Source organism: Heterocephalus glaber, unplaced genomic scaffold (genome assembly GCF_053883595.1).
Source record: "Heterocephalus glaber isolate CG9 unplaced genomic scaffold, H.glaber_assembly_v1.0 deba00001451, whole genome shotgun sequence".
NCBI classification, from domain to species: Eukaryota; Metazoa; Chordata; class Mammalia; order Rodentia; family Bathyergidae; genus Heterocephalus; species Heterocephalus glaber.
Window position 1 is genome coordinate 4423875 of NW_028258301.1, and position 21621 is coordinate 4445495.

General features: G+C 32.5%; 1 protein-coding gene across 8 annotated transcripts in view; it reads left to right on the forward strand.

Annotated features, from left to right (window-relative positions):
• The window catches only part of Spata6 (spermatogenesis associated 6), a 140645-nt gene that overhangs the window by 19853 nt on the left and 99171 nt on the right, over positions 1 to 21621 (forward strand). For all 8 annotated transcript variants that reach the window (XM_087214862.1, XM_087214864.1, XM_004869295.4 and 5 more), the window contains exons 2-5: positions 6425 to 6562; positions 7843 to 7891; positions 19654 to 19695; positions 20703 to 20827. In XM_087214862.1, coding sequence (XP_087070988.1) covers positions 6425 to 6562; positions 7843 to 7891; positions 19654 to 19695; positions 20703 to 20827 — 354 coding nt within the window. The remainder of the gene's footprint in view (positions 1 to 6424; positions 6563 to 7842; positions 7892 to 19653; positions 19696 to 20702; positions 20828 to 21621) is intronic.

The following is a 21621-nucleotide window of genomic DNA, read 5'->3' on the forward strand; positions in this document are numbered from 1 at the left end:
TTTTTTTTTTTTTGGTACTGGGGATTGAACTCGGGACATTGTGCTTGTGAGGCAGGCGCCGGAACCACTGAGCTAAATCCTGGCCCATTGATTAAACTATTTTTTGATAGTGGCTGCACCATTTTCTTTTTTTTTTTTATTTTCTCTTTTTTAAGAGCAACATGTGACGATTCCAATTCCTTATTTTTGTTCATCTTATTTATTATAGTTAAGAAAATGAATAGGAAGAGATTATGGCTTTGATTTACACTTTCCTGATGACAAATGATGTTGAACATATTTTCATCTACTTACATTTGTTTTCTTTGGAGAGATACTTGTCTGATTTTTCTTTATTTTGAGGCTTTGTTCGGGAATATATGTTTACAATTTTTATGTCATCTTGACATACATCATATATATTTGTAATTGTTATATAATTTTAAACTGTCCTTTTTGTCTCTAGTAATGTTTTAATATTTATTTTTCCGATATTAGTATAGTTTTTAGAATTGTTTGGGTTATAGCTTTGTTTGGGTTAAAGTATGTCTCTTATAGACCACATAGAGTTGGGTGATAATTTTATTTTTCTTTTCTTTTTTCTTTTGTGGTGCTGCTGATTGAACCCAGAGTCTCACATATGTTAGATGAGTGCTCTGTCACTAAGGTATATCCCCAACCCTTTTGTATTTTATTTTGAGACAAGATGTCTTTAAGTTTCCCAGGCTGGCTTTCAACTTGCAAATCTACTACAGTACTTCAGTTTCCTAAGTAACTGGGTTTATAGGCATGTGCCACCATACCAGGCTTAAAATGATGTTTTGGGGGGGAAGGTGTACAAAATCATTAATGTACAAATGGGCAAAAATGTGTCAGAAGCAAATTCAGAAGCCCTTTTTCTGTAGGAGTGGGGGGAAATAGAGAATTCTAGGGAAAGAGTAAATGACTTTTAGAGGAACTCAGTGTGCCACTGGCCTGGGAATATTCTATTTGGGTCACAGAACAAATGGTTTGTGTATGAGTTTCTTTGGATTGAACTACAGGGCAGCGATGTGTAACAAAGTCTGTCCAGGTGTGGTGACACAACTTTAATCTTTCTTGTGATTTGAGTTTAGTTAATGAAAACTCAGAGGAGGGAGTAAAGGTAATTGTTTCTTCTTTGGTGTGGGTATGAACTTCAGGAAGATAAAAACCATTTGAGAAACTTTCTCTGTGCTGAGAGTGTTAGAAATGAGGGAAGGTCAGTGCAACCTTGAGTCTGAGGTAGGTTCTAAGGCCTTTTAATTTTGTTTGGATCAAATTGCTCAATATGCCAAAAATATACTTTTGTGGTGTTGTTCTTTAGTTCCTTCCCAACACTAGTCTCTTGTGTCTTTTTTAATCTTTTACCAACATGTTTTTGAAATACATCCGTGTTGTTTTGCTTATCAATGGTTTGTTCCTTATTGCTGAAAAGCAATAAGCATTCCCTTGTATTGGAATCACTACCAATCACTGCAATATGTATAACCTTTTGTGTCTGGTTTCTTTTCTTTGTACAGATAAAGAGTCAAATGAAGTAGAATTAAGTTTGGAGAGTAGAGAGCAAACTGGAAATTCCAAAATGGGATGGAGGCAATATGTGATTGAGTTTTGGTAACAGACCAAATGGATTATTTTGTGCCCCCAGGGTGGTCTGTGGGGATATTAAAGGCGGGATATGTGCTAAATTGGAATGAAGGTAGCCCTTGTAAATGAGGGTAACAACTTAAAACTTTCAGGGGATCTTGGTAGCATGTTCACATTTCTCAAAAAGACTGGTCTTGGCTCTATACCCAGGTAATTGCTAAGGTCAAGCTTCTTATTTTTGCTAAATATGATTATATTTTGCTTTCTTGAGTTTTGCTTTGTGGTTCTTGAACCAAGCCTATAGTACTATTGGACCTATGTTAATTGTGAGGCCATTTTTTTCTTAAGGGTGATTGTAAGGCTATGAGTTTTTATTAAACAAAATGTTCTAATCTTTTAGTTTCTCAATGAGCAGTTTCCTTTGTGAGTGCTTCTAGTGCTTCTCTTTAGGAAGGGTCTCCAGAGCTTGACATTTTCTAGTCCAGATATGTTCCTACATTCAGATAAAAAGCTGGATGGTGGCTTTTAATTCATTCTGACTATCACTATTTTTTTTTTTTTGGTACCGGGGATTGAACTTGGGTCCTTGCACTTGTGAGGCAGGCGGTGGAACGACTGAGCTAAATCCCCGGCCCTATCACTATTTTTTGATTGAAATATTTACTCAATTTACCTTTAATATAATCACAGATAAAAAGTAGTTGTTTTCTGTATGTCTTAGTCTGTTTTGTTTCTCCATTATAGCCTTCTTTTGTGGCAATTATTTTCTACTGTACCATTTTAATTTTTCTTTTATTGTTTTTTTAGGTTTTTTTTTAAGTGGCTGTCCTGAAGTTCACAATTAACATTTAATTTATAATAATTAGTATGAATTAATATCAACTTAATTTCAGTAGTACATAAAATCTTTGTTTCTATTTTGTTCTATTCCTATTCCCTTTTTAATAATATTATTCTTACACAAATGTATGTATTGTACATAAAATCCCATCATCATGATTTGTAATTGTTGCTTTTTGTAATTGTCTTTTATATAAAATAGGAGAAATAAAAACATTGTTTTTATATTTAACTTAATTAATCATTTACTGGTGCTGTTTATTTTCTTATATCTAGTATTCTTTCATATCAACCTGAAGGATTTTCTTTAATATTATAGGGAAGTTATGCTAGTTATGAGTTATCTCAGTTTTTTTGGGTTCTTTTTGCAATTCTGGGGATTGGACCCAGGGCTTCCTGCATGCTGAGCAGATACTCTACCAAAAACCACACCCCTAAACCTTAGTTTTTGTTTATCTGAGAATATTTAATTTTACTTCCTATTTGAAGAAAAAAATTCTGGACATTGAATTATTGTTTGAAATATTTCTTTGTTTGGTTAATTCATCCCATTTCTTTCTGGTTCCATGATCAGTCTTATCAAGGATTACTGGTGCCTGATGGATCCCTTTTCTCTTTATACTTTCAGGATTCTCTCTTCTGAGAGTTCCTTTGATTCTCTTCTCCTGAAAATTTGCTTATGGTATTTGTAACTTAGAGTTCCTTAATCTTATTGGATATATTGATTGTTTTTCTCTAAATTTCAGAAGTTTTCATCCATTATTTCTTGAAATATTTTTTCTAGCCCTTTCTTCTCTCCATCTGAGACTCCCATTGTGTTTATTTTGCTGTGGTTGATGTTGCCTCACAGGTCTGTCAGACTGTTCATTTTCTTCTTTTTAGATAATAATACTTGATATAGTTTGGATTTATTATTTCTTCTGCCAGCTCATGTCTGCTCTTCTCTAGTGAATTTTTCATTTCAGTTTGGTGTTTTTTAAGTCTAGAATTTGTTTGGTTCCTTTTTTGTATATAATTTCTATCTTATTGATGTTCTCTACTTATGAGACATTATTGACATGCTTCAGCTCCTTAGACTAGATTTTCTGTATCCCTGGAACATATTTATAGATAGATTTAAAGTCTTTGTTTAAAGCCCTACTTCTGGTTTTCCTCAGGAACAGATTCTATGACTGCTTTTTGTTTGGGCCATACTTTCTATTTCTTTTCATGTTGTAGTTTTTATTGAAAACTAAATATTTTAAATGAGCTATTGTATAGTTCTATAAATCAGATCCCCTCACCCTCCAGGTTTGTTGTCTGATATTGTCATTGTTACTTTTTATTCAACTGGTTGCTCTAGTAAGCTAATTGTGTGAGTTATTTGTCATGTCTGGTCGCTGAGTGAAATCTTTTCTCAATTAGCTTTATGGTCTGCTAATGATTAGAGTTAAATTTCTTAAACTCCTTGAACCAATAAGTCTTTTAGCTTTTGCTGAGGATGTCTGTGTGCATGTTGGGGCATGCTTCCTATGCACTGTCAGCAATATACAACCTATCCTTAGCTTTCACTTCAAACTTTCTCAGATCTTCAAACAAGATCAGCCAAGGGTGGGAGATTACAGCTTTCACGGCTCATTTCTGGACAAAAGGATAGCCCTGAACACGTCTTTGTCCTTTCAAATTTCTAAGAATATGGTGTAAATTGACCATCTTACTTACTGTTTGTTCCTTGTGATTTTTTTTTTTTCCGATACCAGGGATCAAACTCAGGACCTTGCACTTGCCAGGCAGGCGCAGTGCCACTGAGCTAAATCTCTGGCCCTCCTTTTGATTTTCTTTTACCTCCCTTTTTGGAACGCTGTTGAGTGTTCTTTTAAATAAAGGCAGAATTTTCAACATTGTACATGAGAAAAAAATCATACCTTCTTGAATATTCTCCAAATTGGAAAGCGACTCAGCAGTTCCAGTGAGGACAGTTAGAACAGTGCTGTCCAGTAGAAAAATAATATGAGCCTCAAGTTTGAGCTGAAGATGTAATTTTAAATTTTCTAGTACCTAAAGAGAAAAGAGTAGTAGATAAAATGAATAATGCATTTAATCAATATATTCAAAATATTATCCTTTCATCATAGTTACTATATGTTATTAAGATATTTCACATATATTTTGTACCAACTCTTCAAAACCCTGTGTATATTTTACACTTACAGTGCCTCCTAAATTGGACTAGCCACATCTATGAGCATGTGTGGATAGCTCCTACTGTATTGAACAACGCAGATTTAGAAGGACTTGATGGTAATTTTGGTTTTAATAAGGTAGGATAGGGAATTAAGCTGATAGAATAAGATTTGCTGAGAATCATGAGAATATATTAGGTCAAAAGTGGAAAGTAGGGTAAGGGAGAAATGGAGTCAATGTAGCTGCACAAAACTCAATCAGAAATGTTATGTACAAGGGGCTATGAAATTTAGTCATGTATTCAATGCAATAGTCTGTTAAGATGGCAGATAGTATGGTTTTTAAATTAATAATATGGTAGCTAATATTGACAAATCCTCTATCAGATACTGCTGTAACCACTTTGTATTAATATTATCTATGACTTATTTTGTGACCTTAAGTTAGTAGATTAGCCACATTTTCTTGCCTCTCCATTGTTCTCATATATAAAATATCTGGAACTGAACCAGATCATCTCCAAGCTTCTTAATACTGAAAGTCTATTTCTTTGGATACATATGATGAGGAAAATAAAATTTTGGTCCTTGGGGAACTTATAATCAAATAAAAAGAGGTGAGATGCATCCATTGCATTATAATGTAGATAATAATCTCACCTTAAGAAAACTACAAATTGTTATTAGAATTTAAAATATATTTATTTGTATATGATAAATTTATAATAAATGTTTGAATTAGATTGAAATAATAATGACAGCTGGTGAATCAAAAGAAGTTTCATGTAGGCGATGGCAATTAATGTATATTTTGGCAGATATTAGGTATAAATGAAGAGATAGAATAAAATAATAAGGAGTTTCTACTCCCTACATTATATTGTCCTACACTGTATTATATAGGTAATGGAAAAATTTGAGTTAAGGAAGTAATGTGTGTGTTCAAAGAACAATAAAAATACTCATTGGATGTACTATTAGCGTTTGGGTTGTTTGTAATATTGTTATATTGGACTCATATCTTAGGGAAATTCTAATATCCTGTTAAGGATGTAATTGATTGCTAACAATGGAATATGGCAGGGACAGGAGAGATTGTACTATGTATTATTTAGAAACTCCTTATTTTCTGAGTGTACTTTCTGTCAATTTTAACAATAAGCCAGATGTAGTGGTGCATGCCTGTAAACGCAGGTCTCAGAAGGCTGAAGCAGGATTGTGGAGAGTTCAATGCCAGCCTGAACTACATAACAAGACCCTGTCTCAAAAAAGAAGCCCCCAAATTATAATGATAATTAAGTACAATTTAATATTTAAAATTACTTCATTGGGATAGAAACTTCCAATTCACTATCCTTGAAATTTAACATATTGCTTTTGATGAGGGTATCTATGGATTCCTATTTAGGGTAATCGAGATCAGATTTGTGCTTCTCATCAGCATTTTTTTTGTCCTCTAGTATAATGTTTTATTTTTGCTGAGTGTTAATCCTTTGAGATTAAATGATGCTGAATAACTTTATGTCAGCATTCACTATAAAGTGGGAGCCTTAGGCTGACTGTTTAAAACTATTTATGTCTCTCCCAAGAGCCAGTGCTTGGAGCTTCAAATATGACACAAATAACCAAATGGAAAATTATAGATTTCTTAGAGGGAAGGAAACTATAAAGGCATTTTAGTCGACTCTATAAGTGCTAGAATATGTATCTGTTTATTTTTGAGTATTTTTATTAGGTTATCAGACTGTTTTATGTAACATATGATAAGTCATTTTAGTAAGATAATTCAGGGAACTTATAAAGCACTTATATCTAATTTATTCAATTTCTTTCAGCTAACTTGTCCAGGAGTGGTGCTAAAAGACAAGGAGGACATCTATCTTAGCATCTGTGTGTTTGGCCAGTACAAAAAGACGCAATGTGTCCCAGCCACTTTTCCACTGGTCTTCAATGCCAGAATGGTGTTTGAAAAGGTGAGTTCAAATATCAGATCAAGTATGAAAAACGAACAATCAAACTGGTCCTCATTTTTTAATGAATTGCTATGATACAAAGTAGTATTGCCAACTGTGTGCTTTGATTTAATTCAAAAGGAAACTTATACCTTAAATCTGGAATTTTGAAAATGTATATATATTATATTATCAAAGAACACCTGTGTTTTTATCCTTGAATTAGCTTTTTAAAAAATTATCGTAGTGGGCTTTATGTGGTAAAACTTACCCTCCTTGAAGTCTGAATAATAAATTTCATAAAAAACAAAGAGAAGTCATCAGAGGTAAGAATTTGTCATGTTTTACTTATGACTATCTGGTATTTCTGTAAGTCTCTTTTCTTTGCTTCCTCTAAAATTACTGCTTTTGGTTATTACCAATTGTATTTCTCCCTCCCTTTTTACCTCCTGCCTTTCCTTTGTTCTTTCCCTCCCCTTCCTTCCCCTCTTCTCTCCCCCCTTCCCCCCACTTTCCTTGTGAGGAAGACTTCTCTGCACAAATAGCTACCCAGTACCTGCCCTCTTCCCATAAGCTTTTCTAGGCCTTGAGATAGATGGTAAACTAGGCAAATTCTTCTCCTTTTGGAGATTAATGAGTGCATGAAGAGAATAAAGGAAGGGTAAGGGGCTGAGGGGGATTATCTATTTTAAAGAGTGGTCAGAGATGGTAATAACAGTGAAACTGAGGCTAAGTTATAAAATTGTATCAGTTACTTGTTACTGGTGGTGAACCTATGGCACTTGTGTTGTTTTTTCTTTAAGACAAAAGATGTTAATTTTTTTCTAAACTAAAACCTCAGTATTTAGGTTTAATTGCAGTGTTGGCATTTTGTGATAATTAAGTGGGTTTTGGGTTGCAGTTTGGCACTCATCTCTAAAAGGTTCACCCTCACTGGTCTAAGGGAGAACCATCCTAAGCAGAGGCATACCAAACATAAAGGCTTCTTGTTGAGAGTTAGCTAGCCGAGTTGGAGGAGCACCAAGAAGGCTGATATGGTCTTGGTTACAAAGGGAAGAATGCTATCAGATGAAGTTTGAGAGGAAGACAGAGCCAGCTATAAAATTTATTTATAAAATCTTTGATAGTAATCATGGCTAGCAGAAAGGAATTGAAAGTTCTCACTGATGTCAGAGGTTTCTTTGGTTGGGAAAGGAATAGTATTTTGTAATGAAGAGGGAAAAGACAAAGATTGTCTTATGTGTCTCGCTCTTTTCCTTCCTCTTCCCCATCCTGATTCTCCCTGTCTTCTCCTACTATAGGTGTTTCCAGAAGCAGTAGACCCTAGAGATGTGGTTGCACAACTTGAGTGTAAGTTTTTAAATTTTTAATTTCTGATCAAACACATTTTAGAATTTATCATCTTTCTGTTCTTTACTACTCGGGTTAAAGAAAAGCTTAAAAGAGTCTGATAGAATTAAAAAATCTTCAGCTGGAATTGCTTCTATACTTTTTTTAGACTTTAAGAATATACTTAAAAATAATACATTTTTTTTTTGCTGCACAGAGGCTGAGAATTAGTCCTGAGAATTCTATTTGTTTTTTATGGAAAAGAAAGGAAGAATTCTCTAAACTTTTTATTGGTCAAAATGGAATGGATTATTTGTGATGTAAGGATACAGCTTTATTGTTGGGTGGAACTTTGTACAGCAAATATCTTTACCCTCAGTGAATTGCAAATCAAGGACATGAACCATAAAAGACCAAAATAATGGTAGCTTGAAATATATGTGCCTTTACATTTTGTATTGCATTCAGTATGTTAATAAATTATTTCTAGAGACATTTTTTCAAGGTTGTAGATATAGGTAAATTCTTCAAAGTACAGTAGTAGGAGTAGAAAAAAATACAACTACTTGTGAGAACAGCATTATAAAAGTTTATTCTTGAAATAGTTATTCAAGCTCTGGAGATTTGTCCTTATAATTAGGACCACAAGAATGGCATAATATGAAACTGTGGTCCAAAAGGCAAAAGGCAGTATTGCCCTCCCTCATCAGCAACTGTCTCCTCACAGCACTCCCAGTCCTCACCCCACCGGATCTGTAGAAATGCAGAAGAAACATGGAAACTGGCACCATGCTGCGATCAGAATATTGGGAGGAAACAGGCCAGACCATTGTGTATCTTCATGGAGTTACAGCTTAGTGACTTTTTTCTGGGAACTCTTCATATCTGGTTATGTTAGAGGTATTCTAGTACTTGTAATTTCCACTGTGGAAGACTAGCTAGATGACAGTTTGGTGCCAGTGGGTGTATAGATTTTCATATTTGTTAAACATCTTGTTCATTATCTGAAAATTTGCATATCTTAGAAAAATGATAGCAATTTGACTCATTTTGAAATTCTTCTGTTAAAAATAATGGTTTTCTTCCTATTTGACTTGAAATTTTAGGGCTACAAGAATACTTAGTGGTTATTAATTGAAAATTTTCTTCTTTGATTTTCTGTTTTAGTTCTTCAGTTGGGTCTGTATACTCATCTACTGCTCCACTTTTGTGATATCCTTCTGAAATTCATCATTTTTTACCATCTTTGTCATGCTAGGGATCAAACCGATGATCTCACACATGCTAGCTACATGTGAAATAGCCCTTCAATCTCTTTTTACTTCACTTTTGCCCTCTGCTTAAATAATACCCTCCAAAGACTTTGCTTCATTTGTTTCTTGTTTGTTTTTTGTATTAAATTCTTTTATTGGTACATTGTAGGTATACAACACAATTACATTTCTCATTGGGAATTGTACCTTTACATAATGCATCTTGGTTCTTATTTTTTCCCCATTCCTAGCCCTCCCTTCGCCCCCTCCACCCTTCCCTATTTACAAAGACTTTATTTCCATTTTTTCCATTTCTCAGCATTTTTCCTTTCTCTTCTTTCCTTTCCCCTGCCCCTCCCACTACCCCTACCCCTTTGGACCTTTTCTTCCTATTTTGCATTATCAATTATTCATTCTAATCATTAGTACATTTTAGGTATACAATATAATGGCATTCATCATTGGAAATTTGCACCTTTCCATAGTCTCTCTTGGTTTTTATTTTTCACCCTTGCCTAGCCCTCCCTTCAACCCCTCCATTCATATTTACAAAGATTTTGTTCCTATTTTTCCATTTTCTCATATTAATCCCATTCCCTTCTATCCTTTCCCCTAGCCCTCCCACTTCCTTCCCCTTTGCCCCATTTCGTCCTATTTCACATTACCTATTACACATTTAGTCCTTATTTACACTTTCAGTTTCTCACACCAGAGAAACTATTCAGTATTTATACGTGTGTCCTATTTATTTCACTTAAGAGTATTGCCTCAATGTGCATCCACTTAGCTATAAATGTCTCTAATTTCTCATTTTTTATGGCTGAGTAGTACTCCATTTTATAAAAAAAACCACATTTTCTTGATCCAGTCTCCAGGTGATGGGCATTTGGGCTGTTTCCAAGTTTTAGCTATCACAAACTGTGCTGCTATGAACATGGGTGCACATATATCACTGTGGTATGATTCTTTTAATTCTTTGGGGAAGATCCCCAGCAGTGGATTAGCGGGATCAAATGGGACTTCCAGTCCTAGTTCTTTGAGGTATCTCCATACTGATTTCCATAGTGGTTGCACCAGTCTACACTCCCACCAGCAGTGGAGCAAGGTTCCTCTTTCCCCACAGCCCCACCAGCATTTGTTATTAGTTGATTTCATGATAGCAGCCATTCTTTCTGGAGTGAAGTGTAATCTCAGTGTTGTTTTCATTTGCATCTCTCGAATGACCAGTGATGTTGAACATTTTTTCATGTATTTATTTGTTATTTCTACTTCTTTTTTTGCGAAGTGTCTGTTCATTTCAGATGCCCATTTTCAGATTGGGTCTTTAAATTTGAGAGGTCTGATCTTTTTAAGTTCTTTATAGATTTGAGATAGTAGACCTTTTCTGGGGTACTGTACTGCCTTTAATTTGTCATTCTCACTAAAAGTACATGTGGAAATCAGAATTTTTACAGAGGAATAAGGAAAATTGTCCTTAGTTATAAGATCAAGGGCAGTTTTAAAGTAAGAGTAATTATACTACATGTTCTAGTAGATGTAGTTTACATGAACTTACTCTTCAGTTTCCAGCAGCATTCTTTCTAAAGATTTACTTTGAATAATTTAAAGTCTTTTCCCTGAAGTGCTTTCTATAGGGATAAAATAGATACAACATACAATTTATTATTTTAATAATTTAAAAGTATATAGTCCATTGGCATTAAATACATTTATAATGTTGTGCAACCAACACTACCAAACTTTTCCATAACTTTCTTTATCTCGTAAGACTATAACTCTGTATTCATTAAACTAACACCTTACTTTCCTCTCTTTAGCCCTTGGCAACCAGCCCTTTACTTTCTGTCTATATGCCTAACTACTTTTAAGTATCTTTTATAAGTGCAATCACATGGTCTTTGTCCTCTTTTCACTAGATTGTTTCACATAGCAGAATGTCCTCAAGGTTCAGATTCATGTTGTGGCATATGTCGGAATTTCCTTCCTGAATGAATAGTATTTTACTGTGTGTCTGCACCACCTTTTGCTGATCCATTCTCTTGTTGATGGGTACTTGGGTTGCTTCCACCTTGTAACTATTACAGAAATGCTGGTCTAAACATGAGCATCAAATATTTGTTTTATTTTCTATACTTTCAGCTCTTTGAGTATATTCTCAGATGTAGAATTACTGGAATATATAGAAATTCTATTTTTAATTTTTTGAGGAATTGTCTTACTGTTTTCCATAGCAGCTATACCATTTTATACTCCCATCAACTGAACAAAGTTTCCAATTTTTTTACTTCTTCGCCAATACTTGCTATTTTCTGTTTTATTTTTACTTTTAGAAAATGTTAGTAACTATCCCATTGCATGTGGGGTAGTACCATATTTTAATTTTGATTTGCATTTCCCTAATGATTAATTGATGTTTATTAGTGAGTGATAATCTTTTTATGTGCTTATCTTCTTTGGAGAAATGTCTATTCAAGTTCAATGACTATTTTTGAATTGGATAGTTTGCTTTTTGTTGTTGTTGAGTTCCAGGAGTTTTCTACATTAGAGGATACTTCACATGTTGGCGATGTGTTCATATTTAAGAATGGAGGGGATGCTTTTGGAAGTTATGTGCCGGAGGTGCCTGCCGCTAGTAATTACCAAGTTTGTTAAGGATTCTCCCTGGTTGGAGATTATCAATGTGAACTTTAATGATGTAGAGTGATTTCTCTGGGCCATTTTACTGGAAAATTTAGGATGTCAGCATTCTTTTATTTTTTTCTCTTGGGCTGGTCATATTCAGTAGGAAAATCATTCATATCTTGTTCCCAGAGACTATAAAGGGCAAGCAGTAGTAAAATCTGAGTATGTAGTCCTGACTTTTCATCAATGTGGTTTTATACCTCGTACCTACTCTTTCCATTCCAGTAACTTTTTTCTCTCTACTTCTTTAGAGAATAAATTTCTAGTCACCTACCTTGACATAGAGAAAGGCAGTTTTCTGATAGTGTAAATTAGAGGAAGGATCTGGGGGTTTGACCGTTCTGCTGGGTTGTAGCCCATTGATTCTGTTATTTTCATAGATACCCAGCACCGCATATTAATAAGTCTGTAGGATTACTCAGTATAAAATGTGTTGCTTCTAAGATTTCCTGTTTATGGTGTTAAGATTCTTTCTCCTGTTATCTCAGTTACCACTTTTCAAATTGTTTCCCTCTGATTTTGTTGTTGTAAGTTAGTATGTGTGCATGTGTGTGTGTTGTCTTTTTATTATTAGTGAAAGTTCAGAAGATAGTACAAATAAATGTATACATTTAACCTGCTGTCTTTGTTAGCATTCATTAGTAATTTTCAGGTTTTTGATATAGAAATTTAACACATATATAGAAAATTGCTCACAACCCAATTATGTATTTAGCTCATTTAAATACCACTGTGGACACTTGTGCAATCACAACTTACCTCAAGAAATAGAACATTGCTAGAACTCTGAAAAGTTACTCTTTAACTGCCTCCCAATCTCTATTTCCTCTCTCTTCCACAAAAGAATTTCTATTTAAATGACTTGCTTTGTAGTTTAATTTTGCCTAGTTTTTAAAAAATAAATTAATAGAATCATACAGTGTGTATTGCATTTGTTTTGTTTTGTTTTTTATGCAGCATTTTGTTAAAAATTCATCTGTTGCAACTTTAATTCATTTATCTTTATGTTGTATAGTATTTCATTTTTTAATATAGTTGAATTTTATTCTATTATTTATTGACATTGATGGGTGATTAAGTTATTTCTGCTTTTTGCTGTGATGGGTAATGTTGCTGTGAATATTCGGTGCTCAAGAGCTTGCACTCTCATTTGGGGTATACTTAAAAGTGGAACTGCTGCTAGGTTTTAGGATTAACATGAACAGATAAAGTCAAACAGTTTTCCAGTGTTGCTGTCCTAATATCTGCTCTTACTACCACTGATAAAAGTTCCTGATCTCCATATTCTTGTCAACGTCTGGCATTGCCAGAATTTTAGTCACTATAAGAGTGAAGTTATTTTATTTTACATTCCTTTAAGAAAAAATTTTTTTTCTTCTCTCTTTTTTTTTTTGAGTGCTTATCTTTTGCCCATTTTTCTTTTGGGTTGTTTGTTCCTTTCTTACTAATTTATAGGAATTCTCTATATTTTTAGTTAGGAGCTTTTTGCAATTATGTGTTGCAAATATCTTCTCAATTTGTGGTTTGCATTTTTAATTTAATAGTGGTTCTTGTTTTTTGGATGAAATTGCTTTTAATATAGTCTGACTTAATAATGTGGTTTCATTTATTAATCTTTTCTGTTTATTGCTCTTTTGATCATGTTTATGAAATCTTTTTCTACTCCAAATTATGAACATGTACATAATCTTCTAGAATCATTATTCCTCTGCCTTTTTACATTTTGTTTTATAGTCCATCTGGCATTTATTTGGTGGACGATATGAAATAAAATAGAAATAAAATTACTGTATTATTTATAGGTATATCTAATTGTGCAGTACTATTTTTTGAAAGACCCTTTGATAGTTTGTAGAATTTACTTTGTCATAAATTAAGCGCCAGATCTGGATTGTTTTGAAGAAAACTAAACTACATGAATAATACTATATCACAACTAAAAATGAACAGTTTCCTAATACTCTCAAATATATCACTATTTTATAATTTTAAATTGTTTTTTATTTGAATTGGGATACGTTGCAATTGGTTGATGTCTTTCAAGCAATATGTTCTATTAATATTAGCTCTTTAAAAACATTTGATAATGCTTATAATTTTCTGTTTAACCATCTTAAGCTGGTTTTTTTCAATATTTTTCAAAGTATTTTATACCGTTAAATCAGATTATAATGTCATTTCTAACTGTTGCTGGTACATAAAATAAATACATGTGGCTTTAGCATATTAACTGTGTTTCCAGAAACCTTGCCATGTGCATTAGCTTAAAAGGTTGTGTTGGGCATTTTGTCTATACAATCACATTATCTTTAAATAATAAGACTTATAGTTTTTCTTATGGTCACACTTTTTATTTTTATGCTTTGTTACACTGCTCAGAACTCCAATAAAATGTTGAAGTGAATAATAGCAGTGATAACAATGAATGAAGTGAATGTTTTATTTCTGACCTCAGAGGGAAAGTTTCAAACTTGTCCACTTGGCATGTTGACTTTAGTTTTTTTGTTGCACGGCTTTATAAGATCAAGCAAGTTCCCCTCTATTTGTAATGTGCCAAGATATTAAATTTTTTGAATGAGAGTTAAACTTTATGAACTTTTTTCTATTTTATTCTGTTGATGTAGTGAGTTATGCTGCTTTATCTTTGAATTTTAAACCACATTTATATATATTGATGGATTCGATTTGGTGAGATATTGGTTAGGATTTTCACATTTCTATTCATGAACTACATTTCACTTTCCTTTCTTGTGAAGTCCTTGCCAGGTTTTAGTTTCAGAGTTTTGCTGGTCTCACAAAGCAAGTTAGGAAGTGTTCTTTTACTTTTTCTTGCAATAGCCTTACATCATTGACATCATTCTTTTCCTTAAATTTTTGAAAGAACTATGGATTAATATTTTCTTTGTTTTAAGACTTTAGGGAGCTGTATGCATATTCAAATGTATGTGTATGTATATGGATGTTTACATACATGAATGTTCACTTTTTTATATCTAAGTTTTTAAGTTTTCATTTTGTAGAAATTTGATTTTTTCATAAATCCTTGTTTTGAGGTAAACCTCAGCTCTCATATCTTTTTATCTAGAGATATAGATATCTAAATCATAGGACTTTGTCACACCTAAAACATAAGCAATTTCTTATCACATACCCACTCAAGTCACATTTTCCTAATTGTCCTACAATTACTTAATAGTTTTTAACCTATGAGATGAAGATGTTATATCTAATACATTCAATAGCATGGAATCATTTATAATATCCTCTTAGTATTTTTAAAATGTTTCCTTTTCATTCCCAATATTTGTAATTTTTGTCTTTTTTCTTTTCTCTTGAACCTTTTAATATCTTGATGCACTGTATTTAGTTTAAAGATTCCTTCGTCTTCTATAGTATAGCCAAACCAGCTGTCTTATTTGTCATGTGCCATGGTTTTTGTTTTGTTTTGTTTTGTTTTTATTTTCTTTCTGTGTCCTTATATTTTATACATGTATCTTATGAATACTACAGGGACATTATTATTAAAATTCATTCCATATCCTTTAATTGGCCATTTAGACTATTTTTATTTATTTTATTTTTTTATTCATTAAGTTTTTCGGTACATTTTATCACATTCATTGTTGGGAATTTGTACCTGTACATGATATATCTTGCTTCTTATTTTTCCATTTAGACTATTTTTAAAAAACATGATAAAATTATAAACTGTTAAATAGATTAGCAAATAGGAATTAGAGGGAATGGGGAAGATGTGGGTATGGTAACAAAAAGGCAATACAAGACATCCCGTGGTGATAGAACCGCATGTATTTTTGTTATGGTAATGAGCATATACATCTGACACAATTGCATAGAGCTAAATGTTCACCTATACACTCATAAACAAGTGTAAGTAAACTGGAGAAATCTAAGTAAAATCAGTGGGTCATTTCAGTGTTACAAGTATTGTGATAATTATGTTCTACTTTTACAAGATCCTACCACTGGGGTACACTATGTAAAGTTATCTTTATATTACTTCTTTTTTTTTTTTTTTTTGGTACCGGGGATCCAACTCGAGTCCTTGCTCTTGCGCAGCAGGCAGCGAAACCACTGAGCTAAATCCCCGGCCCTTTATATTACTTCTTAAAATTTAACATGAATCTAGATTATCTTGAAAAAAATTTAAATACAAATTAGACTTATGATTTATTTATTTAAATCCACCACATTGCTCTCTACTTTTGTTTAACTTGTCAATTGAATATGTAAATACCAAATAATTTCTCTGGTGTGAGAAACTGAAAGTGCAAATAAGGATTAAAATGCATAATAGATAATGTGAAATAGGAAGAAAAGGTGCAAAGGGGAAGGGGAAGTAGGAAGGATAGGGGAATGGAAAGAGGGGGATGGAATTAATATGAGAAAATGAAAAAATGGAAACTAAGTCTTTGTAAATAGGGAGGGCTGGAGGGGTTGAAGGGAGGGCAGGCGAAGGGGAAAAATAAGAATCAAGATGTACTGGGCCGGGGATTTAGCTCAGTGGTTTCGCCTCCTGCTGCGCAAGCACAAGGACCCGAGTTCAATCCCCGGTACCAAAAAATAAATAAATAAATAAATAAATAAATAAATAAATAAATAAATAACTGCCAGGGATTTAGCTCAGTGGTTCCGGTGCCTGCCTTGCAAGCACAAGGTCCAGAGTTCAATCCCCGGTACAAAAAAAAAAAAAGATATATTATGACTCTTTTTTGTTTTGTTTTGAAATAACTATATTTTATTTTTTTATTAGTTTGAACTCACATGTTCTTTTAGTGCTTATTATTATTTTAGTGCTTATAGTCTTATAGTATGCATGTTTACCTTATTAAAGTATATTTATATTTTCATCTTTACCTATTCCAGGCCAATGAAGAACCTTACAACTATTTGCTTTTGTCTTTACAGATTATATACTATCTAGTGTAATGCCTTTCAATTTAATATGGAGTTAAACCACACACTTATTATTGTATAGGCATCATTCATTTCACTTTATACCACTCTGCAGCTTTTTTATTTTTCTTCCCATTTTTTAATCTCTGAGCTTCTTATTGTTTCTTTCTGAAAAAATCCTTTCATAATTTCCTTATAGGTCTTTTAGTAATAGATTATTTTATATTTACCTATTTATATTTTATTTGGTGTTTGTTTCATAGATAATGTATAGTTGGATCTCTTTTTTAATCTACTCTCACAATTTCTTTTAACTTGTATATTTAACCATTGTCATCTAAGGTGATTATTGATATAGGTGATTAATATCTACTGAATTTATTACTGTTTTTGTCTTGTTCTTTGTTCCTGTTTTGTCTCTCATACTTTTTCTGGCTTTGTGGTTTTAATTGGGCATTATATGTGGATCCATGTTCTTTCTTAGTATGCCAAATATATTTTTTGTTTCTTTTTAAATTTTTTCCTTATTTTAATGATTTCCCTGGAGTTTAGAATATACATTTACAAATAATTCAAATCCACTTTCAAATAACACTACACAGTTTCATGGAGAGCATAAGTACCTTAAATATAGTTCTAATTCTTTCCATGTCTTTGAGTTTTTACTGTTATTCAATTCATTTTTATATATACACACAAACACACACAATGAATACATTGCGGTTGTTATTATTTGGAGAGACTGTTATCTGTTAGATCAATTGGAGAGTAATAAAATAAAAGTTTTATTTTATCATCACTTAGTCATTCTTTCTTTATAGATCCAAGTTTCTGATCTATATAATTTTCTTTGAAAAATTATATACTTTGAAAAATTCCTTTGAATATTTCTTGGAAGGCAAGTCTTTTGGCAACAAAGTCCCTCAATTTTTGTTTGTTTGCAGGTCTCTGTGTCTTCTTCACCGTCGAAGGCTAATTTTGCAGGACACAGAATTCTAGATTAATTTTTTTCCTCTCCACATTTTAAATATTTTGCTCCATTCTTATTTACATGTTTTCTGAGAAGTCAGATGTAATTCTTATGCTTGTCCTTTTATAGCTTAGGTATTTTCCCAATTCTTGCAGGATTTTTCCTTTATCTTTGAACTTCTAAAGTTTGAAGATGATCTACCTAGGTGTAATTCTTTTTGATCATTTATCCTGGGTAGTGGCCAGTGAGCCTCCTGGATCTCTGGTATATGGCATTAATTTGGATATATTCCATGATACAGTTGCTCTAAATATTCCTTTTCCTTTGATTGATTTAGCTTTTTACTTTTTAAGATGAAGATTTATAAACTCCTTAAATGCCAGACTACAAACTGGAAGTCAGATTAAGCAAATTTTGAGTCTCATTTTTCTGGATCTTTTGTTGTTCTGCTTTTATTTCCTATCATTTCTCTTGGATTTTTAATCCAATTATCTATTTTCTTATATGTCTAGTTAGTTTCGCTTGAATGTCAGACTATCTAAACATTTTAGAAATTATAGATATTTTTCTTTAGATAAGATTAATGATAGTTTTGGTAGATTAGTAAGGGACAGTAACAATTATGGGTTATCTTAATTCAGACATGATTTGGTATATATCAAATTTGGGTGCTAATTCCAAGGTGCCAACTATTTTTGGTTTACCCTCTACAATTAAGTTTTTCTTTTCCATGCTTCTACAGCCCAGCCAGTTTATCAGGCCATTGATCCTTATTTCTAGATCTCCCTTCCCTCTTTCCAAGACTATGACACTCCAATTTTTGTTCTTCTACTTTGTGATGGATCAAAAGTAATTCTTAGCTCCTTACCTCTCAGCTGCTTCTAGAAGTGATAACAGCAGGGAAAATCAGCCTCAAATAGCAGGCACATATCTCTGAATTTCCTTCTTTGCTTTTTTTTTTTTTTTTTTGGTACCAGGTATCTAACTCAGAACCTTGTGCTTGCAAGGCAGGTGCAATGCCACTGAGCTAAATCCCTGTCCCCTTACACCTTTTTTTTTTTTTTTTAATTTTTTTTTTAAAGTGATTTGTTAGGTCTCCCATGCCTTCAAACAGACTTTTTAGTTGTCTACTTTTTCCAGTTGATTTTGGCAGAAGGTTTATTTTTTGAACTGCCCAACCTCACAGATTACCTTGTTGTATTGTATATAGAGCCTTTGCATATACTGTTTCTTCTGCTTGGAAAACTATTTCCTTAGCCCCCTAACTCCCAGCTTAGAATACTACTTCTGCTGTAGATTAGGTGCTAAGAAGCACTTTCTCAGAGAAGTCCTGGCTGCCTAACTAGATTAGGTCTTATCACTAATTATCTCAGAGCATTAACTGCAATGCCCTCATTATACTTGTAGTTTGTAATTATGTATTCATTTATGTTTCTATTTCAGTTAATATTTATTTAATATTTCATTTAATAAAATATTACTAGTGGAATTCAAGGTTCTTAAGATAAAGGTTCGTATCTATTTTTTTTTTTTTTTTGCAATGTAGCTCCAAGTTATGACTTAAAGGGAGTATTTAGTCTTTCTTCATATATTAAATATACAGGTAAAAGGTTGAATGACTGAGACTTTCACTGGTTGAAAATGGCAGAATTTAAAGGAAGGAAGAGGTTATACATTTTTCATGGGTAGATATTTTTATGGGTCTATATTTTTCTTATTTTTATATATTTCTTATAAAATATTTCACACATTAAAAGTATAAGGAGTTTTATAGTACACCTAACTATACTTACCGTTTGGATTCATAGATGTAATTTTTATTTATAAAATTGACATAGTCTACTAAGATGTAAGTATACATAGTTTTTATTCAGTGATTACTTTGGCTTTTAGATTAAAGTAACTCATGTTTTATTATTAATTTATTTACTTAAGAAACTTTTTTTCCTTTAAACTCTCAGATGATACAGCCCTGTTTGAGTTGATACAACTAGTTCCACCAGGTACCGTATTACAAATTGGTAAAGTGATTGACATTGCAACTCATTTCAATGAAATATTTTTCTAAAGTCTCATCTTTTCTTCCTCTTTCCAAGTTAAGAACAACGTTGATATTTGACCAGTGGTTTATTATCTATAAAGTAGCAGTAGATCAAAATAATATGTATGGAAAGACTAGCACAATGATGTTTGATATATTATAGTGGAAAATAACATGTTTTTATTTGAGAATATGTTGTAACAGTTAAAATTGATTTTTAACTTTCTTAGATTTTTCTAAAGTATATATTTTTATTGATACAGTAGTTATTTCTGTTTTTGTGTGTTGACTATTATTAGTAATGGAGGGGCAATAGAACATTACTTATATAATAAATGTTACAGAACCTTAGAGCACATAGACTATTAAAATGTAGAGTCTAGCTTTCTATACTGATTTCTGTGATTACAGAAGAAATTTATTTTAAGTCCTTATTTTATGTAAAAATAGCACTATATTTTATTAAATGCTAGTATGAAATGTTTAAATATTATATGTATACCTAGTTCAGGTAGCCACAAATTCTGTAAATACATCACTTATTTTTAACATATAATCTTATGTCTTATAATGGTAGATAGAAAAAAATGGGAGTTAGAAAAAATTGCAGAGATAGTACTAAAATTTAGATGGGTGAATATCATACCAATATTATATATGTAAATGGACACATTTTTCTAGGAGCTCATAGTTACTCATTTAGTTTACATAATTATTCTCATTCTCTAAAAGAGCAGGGGTGGGTAGGGGAAGCAAAGAATTACTAATATATAATCTATTTCTGAAAATGAAAGTATGTTGATACATTTAATATACATTTATTTTAATATTCCTTTTGTAGATGATAAACATGGCCCTAATGCAGGTATTCAATAAGACATCAGGCAGTACATATATTATATTTGCTGATTTTTTTTTCTAAATAGATTATTTTGTTATAATTTGAATCATAGACTATCTTTCTTGTAGTGGGTGAAACACTGTCTACATATGAGGAAAACACACGAGATTTCATGTTCCCTGGTCCAAATCAAATTTCTGGACACCATGATTCAAACCGCCAGGTTACCATGAGGAGGATTTCTGGCTTACGAGTAAGTGCTTTCTTAGTATTTTCTGAATCAGATTTTGATGTAGGATCATTGTCAAGAATCACCACATAGTTCTCAACAACTCCTTAAATGTGAAAAACTAATTCAAAGTATAATTTGATTTAAAAGTTGTTTGCAAAATTGTACAATTGGAAACATCCTGAAGTTTAATGAAAATAATTTAATAAAATTCATGCACATATCATCCAAAATTAACATGCATTATAGTACCTTTTATTCTTCAGCTCTCTCTTCTCCTTCTCTCCTCTTCTTCATCTCCATGCCATCTGTCTCTGTCTAGTACTCCTTCCAAGGAATGTCCAACAGACATTTGAAAAGTACTCTGTCTCATTAGCATTTAGGGAAATCCACATTAAAAAAACCATACGATTTTATTTTTATTCCTGTAAGATTGGCAAAATTTAATAGATCTAACATCAAAAGTGAAAAACCTGGAAGCTGTTGTATGCTGCTTTGCTTTGTGTATTGGAACAAAGCAGATTTCAGAATTATTTAGTAAAGACAGATTCTCATGGGATGTGATCCTCTAGGTTTTAAATCTATTCTCACTGGTATACTATGAGCTTTCTTTTTTTCATACCAAGGATCGAACTCAGGACCTTGCGCTTGCGAGGCAGGCGCCGGAACCACTGAGCTAAATCTCAGGCCTACTACGAGCTTTCTTAAGGATGTTCCTTTTTAATCATTGTTCATAACAGTGAAAAATTAAAATAATTGAAATGTCTTTTATTAGGAATTTGATGAAATTAATTGTAAAAAGTTTAAGGAACAGAAGT